The sequence below is a fragment of the Pteropus vampyrus genome, unplaced genomic scaffold (genome assembly GCF_000151845.1).
Source record: "Pteropus vampyrus isolate Shadow unplaced genomic scaffold, Pvam_2.0 Scaffold171, whole genome shotgun sequence".
Taxonomy (NCBI): domain Eukaryota; kingdom Metazoa; phylum Chordata; class Mammalia; order Chiroptera; family Pteropodidae; genus Pteropus; species Pteropus vampyrus.
In genome coordinates, this window is record NW_011888952.1 from 3,178,731 (window position 1) to 3,203,345 (window position 24,615).

Consider the following 24,615-nt stretch of genomic DNA (forward strand, 5'->3'; position numbering starts at 1 on the left):
AATACTGGTTATTGATTCAATACACAGTAACATGTTGACAGACAGTTACATGATTTCTTATGATATTCCTTGACATACATACCAGCTCTTATCTATATTTTAAATGGGTTTAAAAATTTGGAGCGTTAGAACTGCATTTCTTTATCAGCGAACCATTTTATGCAAATGTAATCACAGCTTTTTCTCCTCTATGTTTGAACTGCTATGATAGTTGGGCTCATACACAGAATCCATGCTTACAACAGATATACTCCATCAATTGTCCTCAAAGTACAATATGCATCCTGGCTTCTATAATGCTACCTCTTGGGAAATGTCTGAAATTCATTGTTGGCAGGATTGCAAATTCAAAAAATCTTTGCTTCTACTATTATATATAGAGATTTCCCTACAAATATATAAAAAATACATAACACATAAGGTATGTGCTTGAGTATGCTTTACTTGCTTGTTTGACTATGCTGCCCTTCATATTGGGCTTAATCTTCAAACCAGTGCCCAGAATAGTGGAATATACATGGTGAAGTATTAACAAATATCATCAATAATTTGACAGAAATATGCTAATTGCTGACATGCTCTTCCCTTTGTAGAAATACTGAATAACTGTAATTAGTAATGACCATAGTATCAAAAATGTATCTGGAAATTATGAATGAAATGTTTCAGGTAATAGAAACATTACAATAAATTTTTAGGCCAGAAGTATTTTTTCTTTCTGTAATTACTTCTTGACTCCCTAGCAACATCATGGGCAGTTATCTCTGTATTCTGTGAAAAATACCAGTTTTAGGAATAATTGCTTTAGGTCTTTTCTTATCCACTTATCACAAACTCACTGATTTAATCTATTTGTTGAAATTTCTCGTGAATGTTAATGCTGTCTATCTATATAGTTTGCTAGTCAATCCATACAGGAGGCTAATGGCTGACTTCTAAAAATCTATTAACACTATACAACTAGTTCCCAACTAATACAGGAAGATTTTTAAGTACTCTATTTGGGAAACAGTTATAAAATTGGAAACCTCAACTATTGGCATAACTAAATCTCTTTGGCATGCAAAAAAATAAAAATAATACAAAACCAGAGAAAAAAAAGCCCGGGAAGAAACACAATTCACCCTTCCCCATCCCCCACCCTCCATCTTCCTTTTTATAAGGGAAGTAGGCCAAAAACTGCTTTAAATTCTAGACTACCCCAGAATATACTGCTTCTTAGGGTAGCTTCATTTAAAGTCTTCCTCTTTAAGGAAGTTAGTAAACAATTAAGTTATCCTAGGTGGCTTTGTGAAGAAACATACATACTCTTTACTAATATTTAGTTTTAAGGAAGAAAACCACTATTATTCAGGGATGCAGTTGAACCCAGAGTTCTGGTATAGTTGCTTTGCTTTGCTGAAGGGGGAAGAATCCCCAGGGACTGTGAAAATGGCAAGAGAAACAGGGGAATTAGAGCAACACCCACCTCACTCAAGAAGTGGCTGTGGGATCAAGAGTCTGAACTGGACCTGAACATATTCAAAACACCAGGATTTTTCCAGCCCAGACCCTAATCCCTGGTACTGCCTGGAATAGACTTGGCTTCTGGGGGTGTGCTGCCCCCTAGGCCCCTTGGGTCTCTTTCGCTGGACTTTCACATCCTGGTGTAGTGCCACTTCGTCTTGAAAGGTAGGGGGCTTCCACTTCCTTTCTGTAAGCAAGGAAGATTGGGTACAAGGGAGGTAAAAGGACAAGAGGGGTAATCTGTAAGCAGGGGGAATCTCGGACAACTTAAAAGAGAAGGGATACAAAAGGCTAAAATTTTAAAAACTGTGAATAATATATAAAGTTTTATAACAAAGCCTACCTTCTTGCCATTTGGCATTTAAATTCTTCAAGAATTGAGAGTCTATTTTAGGGATTGGGCTTTTTGACAAACTCTGAATTCCTAAAGCTGCTCTTAGCTGAAAAAAAAGTTTGGTACCACTGATTTTGAAGGTCCTCTTTCTAGGCAATGAATATTATAAAAAACAGATGACACTGCCTTCCATGTTTTCTACCCCAAAATGTCAGAAAGTCTAAGTAACCTGCCCATAAACATAAAGTTTCAGCCCCTTTACTCTAGAACAATGAGAAGTACATAGGAAGAGGCCTTCAAGGAAAATCAGTTGGAGAGAACTCCTCTTTATCTCTATCCGTCAGAATTATTATTAATTCTACAGAAGCAGGTAGTGATACCTACTTTATTTCAATCTTCCTCACCTATCAAAACAAATGAAAATGTAACAACTACTTTATAAATTTAATTCTATTAATTATTTACTCAGAATTCCTGGCCCCCCTCCCCTCCAATTCTTTTTCCTCTCTCTTTTTCCCTCCAGCTTCTATGGGAGAAAGGGAAAGGTCTAATGTCATTTGCAGTGGGCTAGGCTTGAATTTAGAAAATACTATTTATTATTAGATGCCCATAAGAAAGTTGTCTCCACGCAAACTGGTAATTCACCTACTACCTAGGAGGTAGCACTTACTCTGATCCAGCAGCCATATCTGAGTAGGATGTATCTGGTGTGGTGACTCCCAGAGGGATTGCAATGCTCATGACGTCCAACACAGCAGAGAGTGGAAATCACGGGGTCCAATTAATGGAGACTGGCCACTCTGAGAGTGGGGGTGAGCTGCAGAGCCTCAACCAACATGTTATGGACATGAGGAATCCTGTCACAGAAAAGGAAAATATCTAGTAACCAGACAGATTTTTAAATTTATCCTAAATGCTACTAAATGTTTTATTCGTTTTTTTCAATAAGGCTTTTAAAGGAATGAATATAAAACAAGTACAGCAAGGGATCTACACATTGTCCCATGTTTACTATGTATTGCATTAATGTTCTACCAAGCGAGGTAGCAAAAGTTATGCTTACTTTTAATTTCTACTTTAATTTTTTTTTCTTTCCAGGTAAGGGAAAGTAATGTTAGTCTGCCCAGCTCACTAATAAGTACATTTTCCCCATTCTACAACTGCTCATCAAATAACAATTTCCAGCAGCCTAGGACCTAACAACTTTCAAGATACAGAATGGTTAATAAAAATATCTACTTAATTCAAGATCTTCAATTAACGCCCCCCGTCACTACAAATGCAGTTTTATCAGCAGCCAATGTTATTTCTTCCAAATTAAATGTTAAGAGATCAATTTGTTTATATTTGATTGGATACAGCTGTTTCTTATTTTCTTTTGTCACAGAAGACTTTCTTTTTTAAAACCATTTTTATTTTAACTATAATTTTAAGAGAAGATGCAATGATCTTAACAACTTTGTGAGGTAATAACCTACTAGGTATGAATAAAAACATGAACCGCAGAGTAGTTTCATTATAGAGATTAGAAGATTTTGGAAAAGCAGTAAGGACACCTTGAGTTGGTGACCATAACCGGTGGAATTTGGGAACAGAAAGACTCACAACCAAAGAATAAAAAAGCAGAAGTAGATTAAGAAATTTGGAGTTATACTGCAAAGGGCAAAAATGTACTTTGTATGATTTTACATTAGTGGTTTTATATTGTAAAAAACCATGAAAAGGATGAAATAAGAAGCATTTTATGTGGGAGGGAAGAAAGTCAATATGGATTTTAAAGACCCAGATTAATGCTGATTTTTGTAAAAAAAAGAAAAAGAAAAAGAAAAAAGAGACATGACTGATATATCAATTCATGATAAGACAAAGATACTAGAAAAGTCAAACAATTATACTAAAAAAATTAAATGGAATGAAAAGTATATGATATTGAGTCAATCCCAGGGATTAATGCAAATTTTAAATGACAGATGATCTGAGATGCTTGAATCTTATTTTAACATGAAACAAATAAATGTGGAAAAGAAAACCAACTGTGAACAGTGAATCAGGCCAAGATTTTTAAGAACACATAAAGATAATACTATTCTTTTGTGTTGTTATTTTAGAGTAACAAAACAGCTATAAAATGAGCAGTCCTCCTGCCATCTACACTTTGAAAGGGCTTGATCTCACCAATGGATCTAGGACTCTCCAAATATGGGTGTGGTAATATACCTGTTCCTATTCAACTGAAGGTGACATTGCTAGACTTGGGACTTAAATGAAAAGGGCAAATCTTATCTATTGCTTCCTCACAGCTCATAAAAGAAAAGTGACTAATATAACTTTCTGCCTTTGAGCACATTTTACACATTAATGTTTCCTTTCCCTAACAATATATCTAAACAGAGATTTAAGTAGTACATCCTCAAAGCTTCCGGGGAAATTGAAATAAAGTATACAAATTACAGAAGAGGGAACACTTATCGAATAAACCCAAAGGGCGTAAAACTAAATATTGGGGATTGTTGGTTACAACTCTTTCTCTAATTTTAGTATCACTGTATAATTTGAATTAAAATGAAAAGAAAAAAATTAAAAAGCCCTTAAATTGCTTGGCTAATGCGATAATGATCATATCATCCCTGACCAATACTGGAATCTGAATCATATAAATCATGTATTATATTTTCAGTAAAAGACAAAAAATGTTACTTGGTACCATTAAAAATCCTTTGTCACATCCATTACTGTTATATGACCACAAACAGATGTAGGCTTCCAGATAAGACACAACTCATAAACCTAAGCTGATGAGTAATTTTTAAAGGATATAGTAAAAGGAAAAGATGGAAAAATTATTTCAGATATCTCCTTAATGAATGAATAAATGATTAATACATTCCTTAATGAAATCCCACCTCAGCTAATTTGTATAGTTAAGAAATAACTTTAAGAAACATAAAGCAATTAACTATGAATTTCTCTGTCATGAATTGCTCTATTTTCCTTGTCTAGTTTTACTTGACTCTTCCACTCTTTTGCTGAAAGCAATCATAGGTTAGCTTGACCATCTTGTTCTAAATAATGTTTTCACAATACTGGGGTTTCTTAATTCAAAAAATAAAACCAAATTTCTCATATAATCCTGAGTAGTTCCTTCCCTAAATAACACTGCAAAATGTAGCTATTAAAATGTTAACTGAAGAACTTTTAACAGATCATCTACACACAATATTTTCTTATTACAATTACTCTAGTTTTATAAGCCAAGACAATAAATTCCTAGTATAGTTTACCAAGCTTAATAGTTATAGCTGTTATTAATCTACCATAGTTTGGAAATGTATCCTAGAAAGACTGATAAGAATTAACTGTCTCTAGGTGCAATATTTTCAAGATATCTTTTCCTTGCTAATTTGTTTGTCTCTTCCTAACAGAATATGAACTCTATGAAGGCAGGGATTTTTGTTTTATCCTCTGCTGTAGTTCTAGTGTCCAGAACAGTACCTCGCACAAAAAGGATATTTGAGAAGTATCTGCAGATTTTTGACTGTCATCGTCTTACCATATGATTTTAGCATTCATAAAAATATAAAAATTAAGACAAATTAAAATATTTGGCTCAGTCACCTTTTTATAGACCTCTGAAGTTCCAAAAAATTATGTCAGTAGCTCTGAAGACCTAGAAAAAGTTGAGACACAAATTAGTATAGAAAAAACTAACATGGATGGACACAGAAATCTACAGAAATAATGTTTTAATGGTAATTTTATTTGTTTCATCTCTGTATACTGTCCTGTTGACTATTCTATGTTCCATCTAGTACTACAGTTTTATACTTTCACCTTTATATCCTATTTAGGTCTGTAAAGCCAGACCTAAAAAAAGGGTAGAAAGTGAAATTCATCTGTATTTAAGAAGTGGTAAATACTTTACCATGTCACTGGATAATCCTTCTTTTTCCTTCAAAGTAGAATTCTCTCCCATTTCCCAAGGGATTCCTTCTTTTTATCTCTCCTAGGAGGTGCTTTTTTTCCTCCACTAACCCTTTCCCAAATTCAGAGGCTTTTCTTTAATCGAATGTCAAATTTGCCCTTTAGTCAGGACCTACTGTCACCTATTAATGTATAAATTTGTTTTACTACTTTCTTCCCCCTGACTCCATCCCACCTATATCCTCTTGTCCTACTACAGAAAAAGTGACAAAAAGAAGTCATTTCTTTTTGTGGTCAACTCCATAATAGAAACATGTGGAAAATAAAGCCTTAATTAACTTTCTGCCCTCCAAAAAGGGAAAGGAAATGGGTGACAACCCAGGACTTTCAGGGGGAAAAAGTGAATTTCAACATTAGTCAGAATGAAGTATTAACACCTAAAATGCTAATATATCAAATACATGAAAAGAGCTGTTTGTGGTATTTCAGTTGCCAAGGAGTAAAGAGGAAACGTACTTTATATTGATATTTTATGGATTTCCTATTTATTAAAAATTGGAAAATAAACTATTCTTTGGAAACAATTCAAAAAGAGAATACTAGGAATAATTTAAAGGTATGAAGGTAACAGTAAAAGAAAAAAACTGAATAAACCAGGGAAGAAGTAGACTCCTCTAGCAACAAGAACAAAGAAGAAAAGAAATGACAGAAGAAAAAAGAGAAATAATTATGAGTGTACAGTAGGGGGGGAAACAGATACATCAGAATTTCAATTTCGTTTTAATCTATTTCTAGAACAATCCGTCAGAATCCACAGGAACACTAGTATGTTCTTGGATTCATAAGCAGAACTAGCCTATTTCCCAGTACTGAGTACTCTTGTGAAAAGTTACCATTTACACAGTTTCTTAGGAAAAGGCTGTTAAATAGAAGATGCCAGAAATAGTTTATAATTACCCATCTTTTTAAATTGGGTTCTGAAATGGTCAATAGTCTCTGTATTTGTCATTCTGACAGTCTCTTCTCTATATGGCTTGCCGAAAGCACAAGAACCGTGTGATCTGTCTGGGTCACTAGTGCTAAGACAAGACAGACACAAAATGTTTTAAGAAAAATTCCAACAGAGATTTCAGAAAAAGAAATTGCATCAGCCAGGTGAGCCGGAAGCAGCTGGGAGACAAGAGTCCAACAAACAGCCAATCCAATGAAAGAAATTCAGAACAAGTCTGCTTCAGTAATCTTGTGAAGAGGACTGGCAGGAAGAGGAGTGCTGCTTCAGAAAGAGAACAGGCCTCATATGCTTCAGACAGTCTTTGTACTGAGGCTGTGGACCTTGGCCATTCTCCCAGAAATGATGCAATCCTGATGAACAAGATCTGCTGCCAGAGAAACAATTGTTAACAGCCTATGTAGACAGCAACTCAGCCAAGGAGCAATCTCTGATCAACTCTCTTCACAAACCACCAGAAAGCCAAATCTCTTCTTCATTCAGTTTCTGACAAAACATATAAGTAAACATATATTTAGATATATATGAACAAGCCATTTTCTCAAAATGTCCCTTTGCTTTTAATTCCTTTGGCTTTACAACATTGATCATCCAGCATTCAATTTTAACTAGAACACTGAGAGCATTTTTACTTTTATGAATAGAATTCTTTGAGCATATTAACAGCAAGGTGTTTATAGTGAAATTTTACACTTATTAATCTTGTTCTCATAAGAAAACCTTTTGGGAGGCAGTGGCCCAATTATGAGATTTCAAAGTAAGGAAAGCTATGCACACTCTCTAATTCAGGGCCAGAAAGGTATGTTTTGTAGACATTTTTGAAATTATGTGAAACTATAATAAATATAGGTATGTCTTAAGAGAAAAAGAAAAAATCTCTTGCGTAGGCTGACATTAAAAGGTAGAAAAGTTAGGTTAAGTACTATCATCATACTTTGCAATGCTCACTTTTCTCAAGGGTAACAATATTACTTCGGATTTTATAAGAGGGTTAAAAACTATTTTCATCCTATTAGCCACAACTTACTATTTTAGAATCTAGCTTAAAAATATCCTTAATTTAAAAATCCTCCCTAGATTCCTCAACTCTCAGGCCTGCCTGGTTTCTTTTTCAGAGCTTTGTTATCAAGCTTCACACTATACTGTTATAAAATTACTAGATTTTTTTCTCTCACAAAATAAAAGACCCTGCATACAACAAACCTCAGTTCTCTAAAATCCAACTAGCCAGAAGCCATGATAACCAAATTTCTTCCTTAAGAAATAATCCTTAAACTAGATTCATTAAAAACACAAACATGTAAAATATATCCTGAAGTCTACACAGCCATGCCACCCTGAACAAGCCTGATCCCATCTGATCACCAAAGCTAAGCAGGGCTGGGCCTGGTTAGTACTTGGATGGGAGATCACCTAGGAAGGCCAGGTGTTATAGGTGTAAAAAATAAAAACAAAGGGATTATAAGCTGACAAGGTCCATGTAATCTGTGAAGTCAACCAAGGGTTGCCTTGCCTAAATAAATAAATTAAAAAATAAAATAAAATATATCCTGAAATCAATATTTTCAACCCAATCTACTACCCCTAAATTTAAACAATGAAAATTATTAATAATAAAAATTAACATATATACAGAATAACTCTGAAACAATAAAAAATTAATAGGTCAAATGAACAAATTTAACTCAGTTAAGAAGAGAAAAATTTCAGAAAATTTTAAAATTAGGGTTTAAATAGTCATTAATTTTAAGATTCAATTTCTTAAAATTAACTGATTATTCAAAATTGTTATATGAGTTGAATTTATTCTTAAATACCTCTATACTTGAATTTCCTTCTTTTGAATAACTTCACAAAATAGAAAGACATGGGAAAAGAACATTAAGTTTTTGTATGATTATTACCCTCACCTTAACTTTTAAATGATAAAAAAAAAATGCAATAAATATATGAATGTGTTTAATCTACACCACTAACTTGTTAGAGAACTAATATGGCATCTGCATTATATACTTATCTTTCACCTCCAAACCAAATTGAAATATTGAGGCAAAACATTGCAATTGCACTGTAACATATCACTTTTACCTTGGGAGAAAAAAAAAAGTACTATACTTATTAGGAATTAGGAAATCTGAGTTCTAGCCTACAACTTAGTTTGGCTGTAGAAAAATCACTTTTTATAGATGAATCTTAAATTCCTCAAAATAAAATCTTCATTAGGCTTTTTCTGCTCCAAATTCTTATGATTCCTGGTACTGTCTTAGGTATTTCATGTCTCAAAGTCTCAATTTTCTCATCTGTAGAATAGAAAGAATAATACCTGTCCTGCTGACTCAGGTGCATATGGACTTCATTTGTAGCAAATACGAGTTTATATGGCTCTTTGAAACCTTTAAATATATGTGAAGAATGAGAAGCTGCTACTAACAATCTGAATGTGGCTAAAAATTATTTTCACTCTTCTTCAATAATGTATTTCAATCTTGCTACAGTAAATAATGTGAGAAGATATGTAGGAACATGAAAAAAAAAAAGTGCAGGAGAGAGAGAAGTGATAAGCATTAGAAGAAACAAATAAGAATTATTGGAAAACCAGAGATGAACTCTAGAAAAGAGAAAGTGCTCACAGATCTGGTGAAAAGTTCATATAATTGGGATAGTATAAATTCTAAGTTAGTCTTATAATCTGAGGCAAGTTACTGTAGGCAAAGGATCTACAAGAAGTTTAGGGTGGAAGAGAAAAAAGAAAAGAGAGAAACACTGGGGCAAATGATTAAGAGAGACTAAATAAATGTCGCGATTTAGTAATTTAGAGCCAAGAGTAAAGGTTTCCTTCCTCCCACCTCTTCTTCAACACTTGCTTGTCCCTTGGCAACTTTGCCTAAATTTATACTCCCTCCAGGGGCTGCTGGGGTTGGCGTAACAAACCAATAACTATAAAAGCTCAAATAAGTTTACCAGACTAGGAGGTAATTAAAACTCAGTTAAAAAAAAAATTCTATTTTTGTCCATAGTAAGAATTTCTTCCCCTATGAAAAACTTCGTTAATGGCAATATTATAGAGGCCAAGACATACTTACTTAGGTGTAATTGGAAGGGAAGGGAAGTGGTGGTACAATCCATAAATAATGAAACTAAATACGTACTACGATCTTAAATTAATTTGTTGACACCGAAGAAAAAATTTTATTTAGAACTCATTTAACGATGATAAATATACATGAACTGCTAAACTAACCAAGAATTGGACTTTAACAAGAATCAGAAAAATTTTAGGCTTCTAAGTATTACATAAAGATGACTCTCTCAAAGAACTTTGATTTACCTCATTAAAGAGCTATACTCTCAAGAATTTCTGAAGGTTCTGTCCTACTGTGTTTGGAGCCTTCAAACATGCTTTAGAAACATGTAGCACATCAGATGGGAAAAGAACCTCTCATACCTCTATGTTTGCCTCCTCTGTCCAGACCTTTTTCATTTTCAAACCCTGAAATGGGAGCCAGATTTACTCCAGACGAAGTGGGTTATACACAATTATAAGGCATTAATGTGTTATACTTTCTGGAGTTGAGGCAAAATTTCTCCAGTTGATAAAAAATTTAGTTTTAAGATTAAAGTCTAATTCATTATTTTACATATGAAGAAACAGGGCTATAAATATTTAACTGTAAGGAGTCATACACAGTGCTGGGGTTCAGAAAAAAATTAAGATTTTAATGTATAGTTTCTATTTATTAATTACTACTTACTTTAGATAGCAACATCCGAATTAAAACAAAAAAATTTAAATTAAGCACCAATTATTGGTGCTACATAATAAAAACAAGTCAGGGTTAAAATTTCTGGCTCTCTTGGGACTTAAATCATCTAGATTTGCCAATTTTCTTTCATCCATCCATCCATCCATCCATCCCACCACCCAAAGTAACTGCGATGCAGAAAAGCTATGTTAAGTACTATTTCAAGATGTGTCTCTTATTCAAAGTAAGAGAGGGTAGGCAATTTGCAAACTCTTTCGGTTTGCCTATGTGCCAAGTATTGCATTTTCATAACCATGAAGGGGAAAAAAAAATCCTAAAGTATGCCTCTATGATTAATGAGTCATTCTGAAGAGAAAAATGACTCGCTCCCCCCACCCCCAAAAGAAAACCCTGAACCACTCCATAGTTTACCAGTGACAGAGAAGTCTTTTATGGAAACAGATTATAAATCTCGTAAATTGTTTAGACAAAACTTATTGACTAGTCTCACGAAAAATTCTATTAAGAAAGAAGGAAAAGGCAGGAAGAACCCTAAAAACAAAGATGAACAGATCTGATCATACATATTATGATTATTTGTCAGACCAAGTGGCTAAGTATATAACAATAAAGGAATATAAAGCTTAATAATCCTGATATGCACATTAGGATTCCCTTCCCCTCCCCATAGCTGTATCTTTATTATTATAAAATATATGCTGTAAAAATTATATTACAAAAGCATAAAAAGTAGAAGTGAAATTCTTACAAACCCACTTCCCAAAGATATTCCAGATAAAATAACCCTACTGTTCTATAATCTGCTTTGTTCATTTAGCAATGTTTTAGACATCTTTATATATGCAAAGAAGATGTAAAATTTACTTCTTCCTTTTCAATGAAGGCACAGTACTATATCCTAGGGATCTACTTAAGTCAATCCTCTGCAGATAAATGTTTAGACTGTTGCTAATTTTCCATAACATATGCAACATTGGACCAAACAGTATGTATGCCTTTGTCCACACATGTGCATAAACAATTTCTTTAGGATACATTCCTAGAAGTGGAACTGCTAGAATGACATGAGCATATTTATTAGTGATGCTGAACCACACAACCACACCTTTCAGAAAGTAAAAACCAATCTTACACTCCTACAAATAGTGGGAAGGCCACATTTTCTCATAAGATTTAAAATAATTTCAATTCTTTCCTCAGAGTCTTTTGCTTAGAAAACTCTCTACATTCTAAAAAAAAAAACCCTAAAATGAAATTTAATTGTAAATTCTTAACATTCTGTGACACACCTACTGATTGGATGTGCTGTTGTGTTCTAAAATTCTGATATACTAGGAGATCTCAGTAGCTTTTTCACTAAATTTGGGCTGGCATCTTCAAAATAAAACCTAGATAAAGCACTATTTCAGAACCAAAGTATTTTCTTATAGTTGTCCCATGCAATAACTTTTCCTTCTTTTAACAGAATGCATCAAGCTCTAAATTTCTTTTTCCAGTAATGAAAAAAAAAATCTGTAATCTAGCTGGTATCTGTAGGGTCCTCACTGAAAAATACAAGTAATCTAAAAAATCTGAGCTCTTTGGTTTCTAACGGGTTATCAAAATTGTTCTAGCAGTTCTGCCTCAGTAGTATAAAACATGATGTCTTCATTTTTAATTATCCTTGGAAAGAGAAGAAACCCTGAAACTGTAGGCTTATCAATACTAATTTACTATAAGATAGAGCCAAAATAGTGACTAAGTTTGTACTGTAGCTATAAATTCATTTGGTATATTCCATTATGACACCAGACAACCACAGGGTCCAAATTTAAGTCCTGGAGAAATGAGGCAAAAAAGCGTCGTCTTCTTGCTCTGCTGGCACCAGCACCTGACTAAGAGCTTGGATGCTGAGCTACTCTTTTCTCTTTGAAGTGTTTCACAGACTGTCATATCATCCATTCACCAACACTACTCACCTTATGATTTCAAGGTTACATTAAAGCAATGAACTGGTCTAACTCCAGCCTCTCAACATTGCAATCTATTCTTCATTACTCTTCTAGAGCAGAACCGTGATTATTATCATGCCACTATTAGAACTCTACAACTGCTTGCTCCCTTAAATGTCTACTGGGTTAATTGAAACTCCTTTGCCTAAATGGAATAAGACTTTCTTTGTTAATTACCTATTAAACTGCTTTTTCTCCAAAATTTTGTTCACACTATGTATCCTGTCTCACATGCCATTTTTTTTGCATCTTTAAAAAAACTATTATGAAAAATGTCAAACACACACAAAAGCAGAGAAAACCCTATAATTAATTAACTCACGGCTCCTACCTAGCTTCAATCAACAATCAACTCACGGCCAATCTTATTTCATCTGTAACCAGAAACATCAGTTGTACACATCACATTGCTGAGTGGAGCTGTTCCTTTATCTTAAAAATGGGTGAGAGTGGTCTGTGTATGATAGGTGTTAATGATAGGGAAAGGCAAGTCATCATTCTTTTGCAAAAATTAAGATGGATAATGAGCTTAATGCTGAGTAATGTTTATGTTTTACAATTATATACTTATGGCTATTAAAAATGCTTAATCATTTTCCTTAACAACAACAACAAAAAATCACTGTAAGCAATTACTTTTTTGACATGAGTTTATTGATAATAAATTTTCTTGTGTTCTTAGGAATGCAAATTTCTTCTTATAGCAGTGTAACTGCAAGTATACCCATGACCCACAGCTGTGACACAGCATTCTTATGTATGCTCTGTCAATAAATGAAAATGGATAAAACACAGAAGAAACACTCCAAAGTAGGTAAAGTGTAATAGTCCATAAACCTGTGTATTAAAGATAAGGACAGATTACATCATAGAACCAAAGGCTCATATTCAAGGTAGTGACCAGCTGGTCACCTTATTTTTAGTGAGTGGCTTCATAGAATAACAGAGGAGTCTTACAGTAATGACAAACTTAGGGTAAAAAGGCTCACCAACTCAACTGAGGCACTTTCGAGTTAAAAAAATAGCTCAGTAATAATGGTGAGTGTCATAGAACAAAAACATCTGGGGTGTGTATGGATGATTCCTATTTGAACCACAAAGCACACAAACCTTAAGGTTTGGTTAGTAGAAAATCGCCACAAATCAATGTCAATGAATATACATATACACCACTACACATTCTATTACTAATTACTCACCAGAAGTTATATTGATAATAAAATTAAACTTAGAAGAATTTGTAATTTAAAAAGTAAGTGATAGAAGATAACAATCAACTAAAAAAGCAGAAATCAATACACTGATATGCATTGTTTTGCCTAAGCATAAAACTGGCCTGTATTTATTCATACAGTATGCTACTAAGTAAAATGAATCTTTGGAATGATGAATACATTATTTCCCTAGAAGCCCTAGAGGATGAACCAACTAGCGGGTGGTTTGTTATGAGACCCAAGAACTTCAAGAGTTCCCATCATGCAAAACATCAAAATATTGTAAAAATTTTCTCTGGAGATCTTAATAAGAAAAATGATTTAAAAATCATTATATAGATGCTCATCTTTGCTCTAGTTTCATGAAACATTTCAGCTATATTTAGGCCAAAATTCTCATTAATTAATACTTAGAATATATAAGTGCCAGGACACTGACAAAATAGTACTTTTTAGTTAATGATACAACTGGCAGAGCAAGTTGCTCCAAATTCTTATGCAAAATGAAATCACAAACATACATGACACTAAAATTTCTGTTTTTTTATTGTCTCCTTTAATCTTCTCTGTTGGTTTTCCTGTCATATCAGAGTTTGACCCTAAGCAAAGCCCAGAATTCTAGCTCTGAATAGAGTAAAACACAAAGTATTTTAGGATTTCCCTGCTATTTTCCCTTTTTAAGATATCTTCTATTTACAAATTTAATCTTTCCTGAGGAAAATATTTCTAAATGCTGAATAGTAATTTTTTTTTTTGAATACTGTGCTTCTTTTTCTGGTATTTGGTAACCAATATAAAAAGTAAGATTTTTTTTTTCTAACCCTATGCTCCAGATTATGACAAATCTTGTGTAGTCTACCACTAATAACTTTAGAGCAGTGGTTCCCAATATTTTGGGGAAAAAGGATAGGCTTTCCAAAGTGTAAAAATTTTGGTAGAAGAAATGGGTAGAGGAGTCAAAAGGTAGAAACTTCTAGTTATAAAATAAATAAGCCATGAGGATGCAATGTACAGTATGGTGACTATAGTTAATAACACTGTATTGCATATTTGAAAGTTACTGAGAGTAGAACTTAAAAGTTCTCATCATAAGAAAAAAAACTTTTTTGGGGAACCCTGTAAGATGAATGTTAACTAGACTACCATGATCATTTCACAATGTGTATACATACTGAATCATGTTGAACATCTGAAACTAATGTCAACTATATATTTAAAAAAAATTTAAAGAAAATGAGACCATTAGGGTGAGCTTTAATCCAATATGACCAGTGTCCTTACAAGAAGAGGAAATTTGGACACATGAAGAGACACTGGGGGGATGTGTGCGCACAGAGAGATGACCATGAAGAGGTAGCAAAAGGGCAGTCATCTACAAGCCAAGGAGAAACCAATCCTGCTGACATCCTGATCTCAGACTTCTAGTCTCAGAAAAAAGTACAAAAATTTTATCTCTTGATTAGGATAAAACATTAAAAAATATACTATTATACCCTTTGCAACTGAGGTTCCTGGCCCACAAAGTACCAAGGTCCAAGAATAATTACAGACAACCGACAATACTTCTGTACAAGATCCTTTTGTCTTAAGTCCTTAAGAACCATTACCTATTTAGCCATTACAGCAGGGGTCCCCAACCCCTGGGCTGTGGACCAGTAAGTAGGTCCATGGTCTGTTTGGAATTGGGCTGCACAGCAGACGATGAGCTGCAGGCCAGTGAGCGAAGCTTCATCTGTATTCGCTGCTGTTCCCCAGGGCTAGCATCACTGCCTCAGTTCCACCTCAGATCATCAGGCATTATATTCTCACAGGTGCACTGGTCCCTGGTGCCAAAAAGGTTGAGAACTGCTGCATTACAAGACTATACAATTTTTACCCTGGTAAATATATCACATGATACTAAGGGTGACAAAAAGACAAAAAAAGGGAAACAAAGAAGATTCCTGCCTACAAAAGTATCTCTGCCTTTGACCTATTGGGCCAAACCACCATGAAGGCCCTGTTAAAGCAAAGTTGTCTTCACACTCATTCCTGAATTTAAAAAAAAAATTACATGACCCATGGCTCTTCACTAAATTTAGAATTTAAGAATCCACTAAGATTCAATACTGTGTTTCACGTTGTAAATTCTAACTCTTTCCCTATCTATTTATGAAAGAAAGAAAGAAACCCCCTAGACTCCATTTGCCCTAGTATCAATATTCCAAAACTGATCCTTGGTATGGGTATAACTGGTTTATACTGCAGATTTCAAACTCTGAACACACATGCTTATATGAATTTCTACTAATTCTGCTTTCGTGAACTCAAAGGAGACAGTATTTGTCTGATATTCTCTTTGAGGGATCTATAACAAATGTTTATTTGGCTATTACAATAAAAACACCAATTTACAAGCCAAAAAAAGTTTTAAAGATCAATGTTCGTGAGCTGCCTGTCACCATTCCTTATTCTACTGAAATACAAATTCCTTTAGGAAGTCTTATCTGACTTCTAAATCTGTTATTAATGCCTTCCGTTTTAAAAAGTATCTTCTTTTGGAAAAAACTGAGTTTACTAAGCACAGCTGAGAGTGTAATTATGCCAAGTTAATACAAGTAAAACTAAGTACGTTTCAATTTTTAGTAGCAAACTTATTTGAATTTTCAAAAATAAAAACTGAAATTGCATATCATTTCTTTATAAGAACAAGTACATTCACTGTATGCTTTGTGGTGGTTTGCAATTGGACTCAATAGGTCAAAGGGATGTATCTTTTCAGCCCAAGAAGTATCAAGTGAGTCTAGTATCTTGTTCCCTTACAAACCAAATCCTAGGGTACCTGTAGTTCTTAACTTTTTTGAAAAGTGACACAGATTTCTTTAAGAATCTGACAGGGCCAAGAACTTTTTCCTCAGAAAAATGCAGACAAAACTTGTAAACTTCTAGGGATTCATAGGCTTCTGCTCTATACCCTTTCTTGAACTGCTGATAGTCTGAGATAAAAGGAAGCCCATAAGTGACTGACTGGTAAGGTATGGGTGATTGAAAGAAGCCCTTTAACTTTTATATTCAGAATTTATAATCACTCTAGTAGCGGATAATGCCCAATAAAAACCAATTTATTTTTGCCTTTCTCTATCCAGATCCAGGAGCCTCATCCAATTCCAGGCAAAAAATCCTAAAGAAAAAAGGTCCATACTACAGATGAGAAGCAGTGCCCAAAGTCAAGAGGACAGGAAAAGTTACAGATTATATTGGTGGAGATGCAAGTCTCTTTAAATAAGATAATAGGGTATAGTGAAAAGATTCTGGAATCATAAAGAACTTGACTCACCTCTTAGTAGTTGTGTGGTCACTCTGATTAAGTCTGTTCATTTGTAAACTACCCATGGCACTATTTTGAGAATTGAGATAATGCTCGTAAGAGAACCTACCAAGATATATGGCACATTGCAAGCATCCAACTTTTGGTATGTTGGGTTACAATATTAAAGAAGTGAACAAAGAGTATAATGAAGGCAAACAGGAAATACTTCCTGTTTCCAAGGCAATAATATGAAGTGGAGGAGAGGAATCTATAGTTTGAGTCTTAAGAGTAATTTGCCAAACCCACTAATATTGAGACTTGCTAACAGTCACAGATTAACCTTCAGTTAGTCAAATATCCTATTAATTTTCTTTAAAAAACTCGACTGTTTGGCATTGATTTGATATTTATAAGATACCTTTTCAGAAATTCACTCATCTCATGAAATAAAATCTATTGTATACCGAACATACTGTTAATTTACCCATTTGATTCCTCAATATTCCTGTCAAGAATGCTTTCCAAAATCTGTACAGACTTCCTTAAAACATTAAAATTTCCTTTTAGTATAGAAAGTTATTACATATTAACATAGTCACTCTATTCTTCCGTTGATTAGAAATATCCTGTGATAGTCACAAGAGGAATTGGGCTCAGAGGGCAAGGAGCACCAATGGGGAGAGACTAAAACATCTGAGTATGTTTACTAGTCTGCGTTAACAAGATCCCTAACAGCCAAGTCTTTTTATTTTAAACTTAAAAAATTTGTGAAATTTCAAACAAATATAAAAGTAAAATTTTACAAAGAATTTCATTTACTCATCGTTGAACAATTACCAATTCATATTCAACCCTGTTTCATATATTACCTCTTCTCCATTCTGAAGCAAACACCAGCAATATATCATTTCAATCATAAATATTTTAGCACGTCTGTCAAAAAGATTCTTTTAAACAAAAGAACATGTGCATTTTTAGTTCCTGGTTTTTTGTTTTTGTTTTTCTTTTTGCAAGGGGGGACAACATCTCTAGCCCACCATTTTGTTCTTTCCTAGAACTCTCTATATCTAAAATAACAAGATAGGTAAGTAATATAGTATAATGAAACATTTTGGAAGCATAAGGACTTGCTATCCAATCTGAATTCATTTTAGCATTCCTCAAGCTCATTCTAATCCTAAAGTATTAAAAACAAACAAAACTTCTAAAACACTGAAGAGAGGGGAACACTTCCAAACCCATTTTATGAGGCTAGCATTACCCTGATACTAAAGCAAAAAAACAAAAACAAAAACAACCAAACCCACACACACAAAAAACAAAAACTACAGAACCATATCCCCTGATAAACACAGATGCAAAAGTCTTCAAAAAAATCTTAGCAAGCTATAAACTCAACAGTACATTAAAAGGACCATACGACATGATCAAGTGGAATTTATTCCTGGGATGGAAAATGTTTCTACTACCCAAATCAATAAATGTGATACACTACATTAACAAAATGAAAAATAAAAATCATATGAACATCTCTATAAATGCAGAATAAATATGACAAAAATGAATATTTTTTTCATGATAAAAATTCTGAACAAAATTAAGTACAGATAGAATGCACCTCAACATAATAAAGGCTGTATATGATAAATCCACAGTTAACATCATATTCAATGGTGAAAAGCTGAAAGCTTTTGATCAGTAACAAAACAAAGATGACCACTCTTACCACCTCTATTCAAAATAGTACTCAAAGTCCTAACCAGAGCAATTAGGCAAGAAAAAGAAATAAAAAAACATCCACATTAGAAAGAAGTAAAACTATTTGCTTGCAGGTAACATGGTACATCTAGAAAACACTAAAGGTTCCACCAAAAACAAAACAAAACAAAAACAGAAAACTGTTAGACCAAACAAATTCAGTAAAGTTTCAGGATAGAAAAACATACAAACATAAGTTGTTTTATACGAACTGTAAGAAAGAGAAATAGTGTGGCTCCATAGTGTAGTGGTTAGCATGTCCGCTTTACACGCAGAAGGTCCTGGGTTCGCGCCCCAGGTGGAGCCAAGAAACATACCCCAGGTGCACCAGGCCCCTGGTACACGCCACCAGCGTGTGGGAGGAGACCCCCCGCCTTCAAAGATCCAGTTCTTAAGGGGAAACGGCAACATCCATAGGACAGGGGTGGAAGTGGGGGGAGGGGAGGAATTAAAGTGTGTGTGGGGAGGGGCGGAAGAAAAATAAATAAAAACCCCATTTACAATAGCATTGAAAAGAATAAAACACTTAGGAATATATTTAACCGATGAAGAGAAAGATCTGTACACTCAAAACTATAAAACATTGATGAAAAAAACTGAAGACAAATGAATGGAAAGATATTCTTTGCTTGTGAATTGGAAAAATCAATATTAAAATGTCCACGCTACCCAAAGTGATCTATAAATTCAATCCCTATCAAAATTCCAATGGTATATTTCACAGAAATAAAAAAAAATCCTAAATTCATTTTATGGAGCCATAAAAGATCCTGAATAGCCAAAGCAATCTTGAGAAAGAACAAAGCTGGAGCATCACACTTCCTGATTTCAAACTATACTACAAAGATAAAGTAATCAGGACAGATGACATACTGGCATAAAAAGAAACATACAGATCAGTGAAACAGAACAGAGCACTCAAAAATAAATCCATGCATATATTGTCAATTAAGTTTCTGACAAAGGTGCCAAGAATATGCAATGGGCGCTTGAAACAGTGGATTTCATTAACCAATGTCACCATAAAAAAATTAAAACATAAATATAAGTGAAAAAAATATATACAAAGGGGAAATGATAGTCTCTTCAGTAAGTGCTGCTGGGAAAACTGAGTATCCACTTGAAAAAGAATGAATTGGACCACTATCTTATACCATACACAAAAATGAACTTGGAATGGATTAAAGACTTGAATATAAGACTTGAAACCATATGACCCCTAGAAGAAAACAACAGGTGGTAAAGTCTTTGACATTGATCTTGTTAATGATTTTTTGGATTCGACACCAAAAGCAAAAGCACAAAAGCAGGAATAAACAAGTGAGACTACACCAAACCAAAAGCTTCTGTACAGCAAATGAAACCATCAACAAAATGGAAGGCAATCTATGGAATGGGAGAAAATATTTGCAAACCACATATTCAACAAGGGGTTAACATTAAAAATGTACAAGGAACTCATACATCTCAACAGTGAAACGAACAAAACAAAGACAAATTTAATAAATGAGTGAAGGACTCAAATAAATATTTTCCCAAAGAAGACATAAAAAGGATCAACAGGTCTTTGAAAAGGTGCTCAATATCACTAGTCATTAGGGAAACCAAAGTCAAAACCACTATGAGATATCACCTCACACCTTTCAGGATGGTTATTATCAAGAAGACAAGAGATAACAAATGCTAGTGAGCATGTGGAGAAAAGAGAACCTCTGTACACTGTTGGTGGGAACATAAACTGGTACAGTCACTATGGAAAACAACATAGAGGGTCCTCAAAAAATTAAAAATAAAACTACTATATGATCCAGCAATCCCATTTGGGAGAATATATCCAAAGGAAACAAAATCACTATCTCGAAGAAATATCTGTCCTGTACTCCTATGTTTACTGCAACACTATTCACAATAGTCAAGGTATGGAAACAAGTGTCTCTCAAAAAAAGATGAATGGATTAAGAAAATGATATCTATCTATTTATATACAATGGAATATTATTCAGCCATAAAAGAAGGAATTCCTTACATTTGTGACAACATGGATGAACCTGGAGAGCATTATGCTAAGTGAAGTAAGCCAGAGAAAGACAAATACTGCATAGTATCACTTACATGTGGAATCACTAAAAAAAAAAAAAAAAAAAAAATCCACTTATAAAAACAGAGAGTAGACTGGTGGTTGTCAGGGGCTGGGGTGTAAAAGAAATGAAAGGTTAGTAAAACTTTCAGTTATAAAGATGAATAAGGTCTGAGATCTAATGTATAAACACAGTAATCATAGCTGGTAATTCTGTATGTATTGTATAACTGAAATTTGCCAAGAGATTAGAATTTAAGGGTTCTCACCCCTCCCAGAAAGGGTGAATACATAAGGGATAATATGTTAGTTACCTCAATTGTTGGAATCCTTTCATTATGTATATGTATATTAAATCATCATATTGTATACTGTAAATATATTATAATTTTATCAATTATACTTCAATAAAGCTAAAAATTAAAAACACAAAACATCTAAACTAACGAGCAATCTGGTGTTACATAGCATTATCTGAAGGCACTTTTAAAAGGCAGGTGTATCTTAAAATTCTAGAGTTAAAAAATTCCTTTAACAGTTGTCAGCATACATAGTGCCCTCAAGCCACTTCAAATAAAAATGTCTAATAATGTCTAAAAAGGACCTTGGATCCTGAAAAGAAACTTTGTTTCCTTAAAGCTTTCTTATCTACTAAGGTTTTTAATGTGATTACATTTACATAGTAAGCCCTGGTATATTGTAAAGCCAGAAGCCTCACACAAATTTTAGCTAGATCCTGATTATTCTTTTGTTAACAGTTGGTTCTTTTCATATAACCAATGGAGTCATGAAAATCAGGTGCTATATTTATAGTATGTAAGCAGTATTGCTTATCCCAAGTGAGGTACAGATAAAAAGAGTTTAGAGAATTGGTCAAAAATTCGTAACAGTAACAACTTCCAAATAAAAGCTAACATTTACTGGATGCTTATTTTGTATACTAGCCACTGTGTCTTCACTCACTTTACATACATTAGCTTTTGTAATGTCCATATCTTCATGAAGAAGGTACTATTCCTGTTTAGTCAAAGAATCAAACTCACCAAGGCCAGAGCAAGAAAACTGCAAACTAGAATGTGAAGCAAACTCTATCCAATTTTGGAATTCTCACACTCTTAATCACTATAGCTTCACCATTTGACATAACCTGATTTAATATTTTTTAGCCTATAATACAAAGATATGTTAGAATGTGATATATATTGCTGTAATATAACTTTTTAGATATAGTCAGAAAAATAAAGTTTTAATTTAAAACTTACATAATCACATAATTTGAATTTTAAATGACAAAGTTAAAAAAGTAGATATCAGTTCTAACATCTAAATTTCAGGTCTAAGTGTGAACCATTCAAGAAATGTTAATTGATGAGCTTTCTACTACAAGCAGCACCAGTGTCCCAAGTGGTGATCATATTTAAGTATCTGAAAATCATCACAGACAAATGGAAAATGATCTAGCATTTCTAGAGAGAGAATTTTTACTAGAGAAAGAAAGTTTCTTATTTTAACTATTTATGTTCGGGCAAGAAACTGTCGTTCCTAGAAAAAAAGAAAAGTCTATGTTCCTCTTCCATGACCTAAAAATGCTTATTAGTTATTGAAAAACCTAAAAGCAGATAGTTTTTAGTAAATAAACTAACTTAAACGCTTCTTGTGTTACAATAAAAGTACTAAAACAAAGTATCAATTTAAATAATTATGACAAATCTGTCAAGTCTTACATATAGTAACAGGGTGGAACAGACTAGAAGCTACAGTTCTCTGACCATATGTAGATTTGCAAATTTGACTTAGTAACCATATTTTATTATAATTATAAAAAAAATAAGCCCTGAAAAATCTGAAAGTGAAATGAAAAAAATTAACCTTACTGTGTATTGAGCTGGTGGCATAGTCACACAGAACTATTCCAAGTGATTTTAAAACATTGTAATTTGACTGTATATTTTTAGAGGGACATATCCTAAGGGCAAAAACAAACAACACACTTTCCAGTAATCATACTGTTCTGAGATTCTAAAACTGCTGTGTGTATATTGTGGGGTAAAGCAAACAGTAATTATATTAATGTTAGCGGAAATTAGAATTTTGGGCATGGAGAAAAGAGTAGGTTTATGTAAATATATAATACTGAATTTGAGATAAAAGTTAAACATCAACAACTTGTATTAAAAAAAAAAGAAACAAAAAGAGGAAAGAAAAGAAACTGCTTTTTAGTTATGTCTTCTGAAAAGGTCTGGAAAAAAGGACCAACTCGAGCAATGAACACTGCTAGCACTCAGATTATGGTCTCTAAGTACCATTTCTACTAAAAAAAATCCCCAGAGTTTTGCAAGAACAAATAATTCTAGGTTTGGGCAGGAAATGTAAAAAATGATCCTGGAACATTCCGTCATATGAAACAGCAAGGAATCAATTAAAAAAAAAAAAAAAAAAAAAGGCAAGCCAGGAAGCAATTGAGAATGAGTTAAAAAGACTTAGGAGCCAAGAGCCAAATGTGAGACAATCTGAATGTCAAAAATAATAACTGCAAGTAACTGAAGCACATCAAATATCTTTAAAACCATAACAATAATAATAATAATAATACTTCATTGATCACCTTTGGAGGTTGCTAGGTTACCAATTCATTATTTTGAAAACTTGTACGAGGCAAACTGGATCTTAGGGTAACCATTTGTCTGTTTTAATTTCTAATCTGGTAAATCTCTATATAGCCCACACAAATAAAAGCTCTTTGAGGCCTTCAATTTTTATAGAATTTAAGAATGGCTGACATAGGCAATAAATATCAACAGCTGCTTAACATTACATACACAAGTAAACATAATGTAACTCAATGGAAGTACATAGTAGTCTTATAAAGTATACTTGCAATGGATCTAATCATTAATTTACATGAATATGGGAAGGAGAGTCATCTAATAGCAGAATACATTAAATGACACCATGTAGATGCAACTTCAAAGACCCAAAGAGTAGGAACTTTACGTGATGATAAATTCATTTAACAAATATATTACATAAAAAAAGACAAGAACCTATAAATTACAAAGAATCAAATGTATCAACCAAGTACAATGTATGAATCTTATCTTGATCAAATAAATGGTTTAAATAAATTCCAAAGTGAGTCGATTTTTCTATTCTCTCTATTCTGTTGTATTTGAACTTTTTCATAATGAAAAAGTAATCAAATCTATATCACCCCCCCCATCATCAACTAAAAGGAAAAGGCTTAATTCTAAAAACTGCTTATGTGGAAATGGGGGTTCAGAGAGGCCAACAGATAAATCCTAGCAGAGAGGAGAATGAGAAGAGCTCTCTCTATAAAAGAAAAATGGGTTGATATGTAGTAACAAAAAGTTCCAAGATCTCCTAGAATTAGAGTGAACATATAATTTACAGTCCAAACTAGGGCATTTTTGAGTGAAAGGGGAGCTATTACTAATTATGCAGTAGGCATAAACCAGGATTGTCCCAGGGAAACCAAGACATATGGTCACTTGATAAAAGATGAAAATTTTAAATCATTTTTCACAAAAGATACTCAACTCAATTCTTTGGGTAACTAATTTCCATAGAAATACATTCCTAATATTAGAGTTTTCAGAAAAACTAAGGTATTCTACAAAAAAACAAACTACTTTTCATCTCCTTTGCTTGTCACAGTTATTTCATAAAACGAGATGTCTACTTGTTGTTTATAGTGTTTTCTGCAAACTTCCAGCAATTCCTTTTCATGATAA

The 24,615-nt window shown here is 33.5% G+C and overlaps 1 protein-coding gene and 1 pseudogene across 23 annotated transcripts in view; one reads left to right on the plus strand and one right to left on the minus strand.

Moving 5' to 3' along the window:
• Window positions 1–24,615, minus strand: part of SETD5 (SET domain containing 5) — a 73,718-nt gene that overhangs the window by 39,635 nt on the left and 9,468 nt on the right. For 15 of the 23 annotated variants that reach the window (XM_011370646.2, XM_023536892.1, XM_023536891.1 and 12 more), the window contains exons 1-2: window positions 2,511–2,697; window positions 1,469–1,693 (exon numbers count right to left, since the gene is read on the minus strand). Coding sequence is in view for 6 of the 23 variants with exons in the window: in XM_011370638.2 (XP_011368940.1) it covers window positions 2,511–2,581 (71 nt within the window). In the remaining 17 variants the exon portion in view is untranslated. Of the gene's footprint in view, window positions 1–1,468; window positions 1,694–2,510; window positions 2,698–5,455; window positions 5,508–24,615 lie in introns of those variants that run through there. The other 8 variants (XM_011370638.2, XM_011370640.2, XM_011370637.2 and 5 more) reach the window with 2 other exon arrangements.
• Window positions 8,090–8,206, plus strand: LOC111746010 (annotated as a pseudogene).